Source organism: Penaeus vannamei, chromosome 14, assembly GCF_042767895.1.
Source record: "Penaeus vannamei isolate JL-2024 chromosome 14, ASM4276789v1, whole genome shotgun sequence".
Taxonomy (NCBI): Eukaryota; Metazoa; Arthropoda; class Malacostraca; order Decapoda; family Penaeidae; genus Penaeus; species Penaeus vannamei.
In genome coordinates, this window is record NC_091562.1 from 33,717,902 (window position 1) to 33,723,353 (window position 5,452).

At 31.1% G+C, this 5,452-nt stretch overlaps 1 protein-coding gene across 1 annotated transcript in view; it reads right to left on the reverse strand.

Moving 5' to 3' along the window:
• Window positions 1-4,402, reverse strand: part of LOC138864034 (neurofilament heavy polypeptide-like) — a gene marked incomplete at its 5' end in the record, with an annotated part of 5,832 nt that extends 1,430 nt beyond the window's left edge. Inside the window, 2 exon segments of the mRNA XM_070129896.1 lie at window positions 1-3,982; window positions 4,247-4,402. The exon segment at window positions 1-3,982 is cut by the window's left edge and continues 1,430 nt beyond it. Coding sequence (XP_069985997.1) covers window positions 3,801-3,982; window positions 4,247-4,402 — 338 coding nt within the window.
• Window positions 4,403-5,452: the final 1,050 nt, after the last annotated feature.

Consider the following 5,452-nt stretch of genomic DNA (forward strand, 5'->3'; position numbering starts at 1 on the left):
ACCAGAGAATAAAACAGTTTATATCAGACTGCAATGAAAACGATAAATTCCCCAGCATACATTGCCACATAGTATTTTGCATACTAGATAACTTTCCACAAAATTACATTTAAGCAGTGCTTCTGCATTCATGCCAGGGCATTAATAATTACTCCATTCTTCCACAACACATTTTGTATCACTTTCAGCCAGGAATCTTGAACTTCATACATAAGCCAGTAAATCAAAGAGGTAATGCACTATTGTTATCATTATGAACACATTGATACATGAATATCCACAAGATTTTGAATATTGTGTTTCATACTGTCTGCACTTATCTGTGTCTCTGTCGAACACCAAACTAAATCACTACCATAAAATAGTAAGAGCACTCAGTGTTATCAACTGCAGCCTTGTTATTAATCATATGAGGACACTAAAGATCAAACAGAAAGAAAAGAAAAAAAGAAAATTATTAGACATGTAAAAAGGTTTCAGTAGAATTTATCTAATGTGGTAAAAGGCATTTGGAAAGCAATAGAGCAGTGTGTGTTGTTTTGGTTGATTCACCAGCATGAATAAATCTATACTGTACAATGCCATGTAAAAATCACCTTTCTTAGTCTTTCATCCATCAGCATGAAATTCCCATTCGCTGAAAAAAGCCCAGATCTTTATATCCTCCAGAACCCTTCTCCCTGGAAGAAGAAAACAAATCTATCTAGTTCTACTATAACAATATACCATTTATAACCTATTTGTTGTTTCACCGAAACATCCAAATTTTGTGCTTCCTTTACAATTTCATTTACAACCCGTACAGATAGAAATACAGTAAAGGAGCAATTTTATAAAATTCAAGACAAAACTGTGTCCAAATCAATTAACAATTAAACAATTAATAATTTCTGTCTGTGATTTACCTTAAACATTATATCATCAGAAACGTTTATCTGCAGCAAATAAAGATCACAAACAGTGACTTTGCTAGTATTATGGAAACTTTTGAAGAAATCTAGTAATTTCAAGAAGAAAAGATTATCCCAAACACACACATTAAGAATACAGATAAACAGAAAACTGAATTTTGATGTAGTTTTAATCTAGTTCCTGTCATATACACAGCAACCTTGAAGATTCCACTGCCTGCTTTTATAAATAGATTGTACATTCACACATATGATAGTTCATGCAAGTTCAATATGTGATGTAACTTTTTGAACTGAAGTAGCTGTTGTCACTGACACCATTCTGGCAACAAGCTTCCCTCAAAGTATACTATGTAAAAACTGCTGTGGATAAGATACCAGTCATATACATGAAAAGATAAGGAGCTTTTGATCAGGGACTTTATTATTAAGTTATCTACTGAGATGATTGCATGAAGCTGAATTCATGTACATCAAAATATACTAACACTCACCTGAAGAGTTCAAAATGTACACCACGAAATCCATTGGTACAAGGTAAGCATAATATCCTACAATAAGGCATTTCTCTGGGTGATTTTACTTCATTCTGTAGGTAATTGAATTTTATTTTACTCAAGTATTTATCTTTTTATTTTTGACAAGTGAGTCCCTTACAAGCACCATTAAGATCATCTTGAAACCTGAACACTCATTCTGCAGTTCAATACAGTAAACAAAGAGGAAAGTAGCATGGGGTGATAGACTTCTCTTTTTTACACACAAAGATTCTTCCTTTCTTCATTTTCTACACTCTCTCTCACTCATCCTTCACTCATCCTCTCTAATTCTGATTCCTCTTATATTCTTCAGTACAATCTAATAATTAATGATAACAAGAATGATAATCGTATGGATGAAAATTTAACAATGAAACTGTTATGCTTCTGCTGTCTGAAAAATGAAAAAATCCTAATAAGGACAATTCATGAAACTATGAATTGTCTAACATTAACAAAACCAGTAACAGCAACAATAATGATGTTCAGTGTTTGTTTTATTAAGTGTAATAACATGCTTAAAGAATCAATATAAACAATTCCTACCATTAATAATAAAACTACCAATAAACAGAAAGTGAAAAAAAAAAAAAAAAAAAAAATGGCAGGCCTATTACAGTCATCATAATTTTACAGAATATATAACCTCAACAATAAGGGCAAAACAATGTGTATAATGATTGTAAAGAAAATTATAAATAAATGACTAATTACAATGATTAAAGTAGTTCTAAAAATAGTAATATTAATAACACACTATTTTACTTGGTAACAATTTCTTATTATATAAATCATTAACAAGGACAATTTGAACTTGACATTAACATCAATGTTATCATTCCTTACTGATTGCAAGTTCAGTGCAAATAAAACTATTAATAAATAAAGGGAAAAATATATCAACATTTAAGGCAACTGTACGAGCTACAACTTTCAGAAAATACTGTGAATTATCGACAGAAAATTTCTTGCATAACACACTGAATCAAACCAAAAGATTGTTAAAAATCAAAAGGTTTCTTTTTCATTTACTAAAAAACAAACTGCTTTTTAAAAATTTCCATTTGTCTATTAACCTCACTAGAATTGTATTCTTGTGTCCTGCTCAGTCATTTTCTTTCTACACATACAAATGTTTATTTTTCTTCTTGACACAATATCTTCTTCAGTCTGTAGCCACTGTCAAATATTATGAAAATGGATGGGGGTGGAGGAAAAAAAAAAAAAAAAAAAAAAAAAAAAAAAAAAAAAAAAAAAAAAAAAAAAACTTAAAATATTATACCTTACACTCTAAACAAATTCTAGATATTAATGAAAGTTATTCTTAACACAAAAAAATAAAGTGAAAAAATTAATATTACTATATTAGTTCATATGAAGTTCCACTTGTCTCTTCAAAATTCATCTCTATTCAAACTTGGAAGGGACTCCTCACAATACACATGCTTTATATTGCTTTCCATCTTTAAGGCTTGACACTTTTTTTTTCTTTTTTCTTTTCTTTATTTTCCATCACTTTTTTCCTTCTGGTCCTTAAACTCAAAGTCACATTAACAAGTCCAGAGTATTTGAGCAAATGTATAATAACAACATTCATACACTCATTGTATTTTCATTTTCAGAAAACATCTTGCATGATATCAAGATGGTTTTACTGTCAAGTCTTTTTTCAATACACATGATGTTTTTTGTGGATAACTCTTTGAGATGGATCATGCTAGACATTTTTTTATTATCATTTTTTTTAATGCTGGTAGTACTGCTTAACTAATTCTAATCATTCATATTCTTCTTAGCAGTAAAGAAAAAAGAAGAAAAAAAGAAAGAACAAAAGAAAGAAAATACACAATGCTAAAAATAAAAATGTATTAAATAAAGACAAGGAAGTTTAGAAACAGAATGTTGCTCTGCTATTGACTCAGCCAAACACATATACCTATTACAGTGACACAGAAAAATATCATTTAGCGTGGATGACGTACAGTGAAAGGAAACGTGGGAAGTGAAGAAGTGAAAATGATAATTTACATCCTCTAAATCTATGTAAAAAGAGATCAGAATACTGTAAACCTCCTTGACATTGCATGTCTCGTGCTTAATATCAATAACACTTAATATAAAAGACTTCACCTGCATTCTTGGTACTTTATTAAGAAAATTAATTTACTAAAATCCTGAAACATTAGGCCTTATAAAATATCATAGAATGCTTTGTTCACTTCTTTTCCAACATAAATACCACTAACTGGATGTTAACTTTCCTGCATTAGTAGTCCTAAAGGCTTAAAAATTCCTGACCTCAGTCCAAGGCCATGGTTTTGAACGCAACTACTAAGTCACTAGATATCCACTAATCAATGCCAAGATATCGGTGATTATCCCATAGCCAGTCAATATAAAAGTTTAGCATGTGGTCGGAGGGTCTCACTTTGCGCCATTCATTAACACAGAAGATTCTATAAGAATCATTTCCATACTTTCCAATACCATGCAATTCCTTTGGGTAAATCCAGTCTTTGGTTAGATATTCCTCTGAAAATAAAATAAAAAATTGAATGATATTTAACATTCAAACACAATTGCACTGTTAATATTCAAAACATTTGACTGTACATTAATACTTCATACATAGAACAGTGAAAAATAGTATAATTAATATTCAATAGAGGCTACAACACATTAACAATGCAAATATAGAACAATAAAAAGTAAACAAATATTCAAATTTTTGAATTGAGGCATCCCCATGTGAATAAATATTTCTAACAAAAATCAGTCACAATAATGGAGGCTTACCAGAAAACCTAATAATCATTTTTGCTCTCTTCTCATGCAGCCCTAAACACTGAATGAGCTCAGCTATTTCTTCCCAGGATGCTTTGACCGTGTCCTCTGGAGTGGGCCACCTCTCAAGGAAGTCCCATAAGACATTCTTACCCAGGGCCTCTTCACCTGCAACAAGATTTGGTCCTAAAGCAAACTATGCCAATGAAACAGTTATAGCAGTTGTAGTAACAATGAAAATGCCTAAATATTTAGTTACCCTATTATAATATGAAGAAATCTGTGTAATGTAAAAGCATAGAGTAGATTATGAAATTCAACCTTGACCTAATGCCACTAGGGATGGCATGTGCATACATACCATACCCACGGTGAGTTCAGCTTATTAATTGTATTTCCACATAGATAACTTCACATGTGTTTAGTTAGTGTCAATTACTAACCCTACCAATCTCATGTTCACCCTTTTCTTGGATTTTTTTTAGATGTGTATTTTTTTTATTGTTAATCAAAGGATCTAATGATCATAATGCAAATATAAATAAACACAAGATTGATATTAAAAGCATTAGAAAATAGTTGTTCAAAAATTAAAGGAAAGGGGATATTAGGTGGCCACGTACGTCTACTATTTAACTCCTTGCCGGCTTTGTACTTGTGAAGCCATCTATGTATAAACACATTCCAAAAGGCAATACTACAGAAAACATCATATCTCCTTGGTAGCATTTGGTTGATGCTATATCACTTTAGTATGTTACCACTACATTTGTAAATAGCTATAGCCCATTCAAGCTTATATAGGAGGCCATGCCTGCTTACATTAGTACCACAAAGAAATTATTTTACTACATACCATCACTTGATGTCTAAACCTAAAGGCGGCCGTTACGACGAATAATTTTTAAAATATTTAAAAAATTGACAAAAAATCTCCTGAAATCTAGTAGGCTTTGGCAATCCCGTGATGTAACATTTTTGCTAAATATGTAAAAATAAAGGAGTTATAACAAAATCTCTGACACCCTAGTGTCAGTATTTTATTTTAGCATTGTATCTTCTTCAAAATCACTCATATAACTCAAGGCAATTTTTTTCCTTTTTCCATTGTACCGAACTTATTGGCACAATCTCAAGACAATTACCATGAAGAATGTTTCCATTTTTTAAGACTAACAACTTCATTTCTGAGAAACTATTTGAGGTAGAAGGGCTACA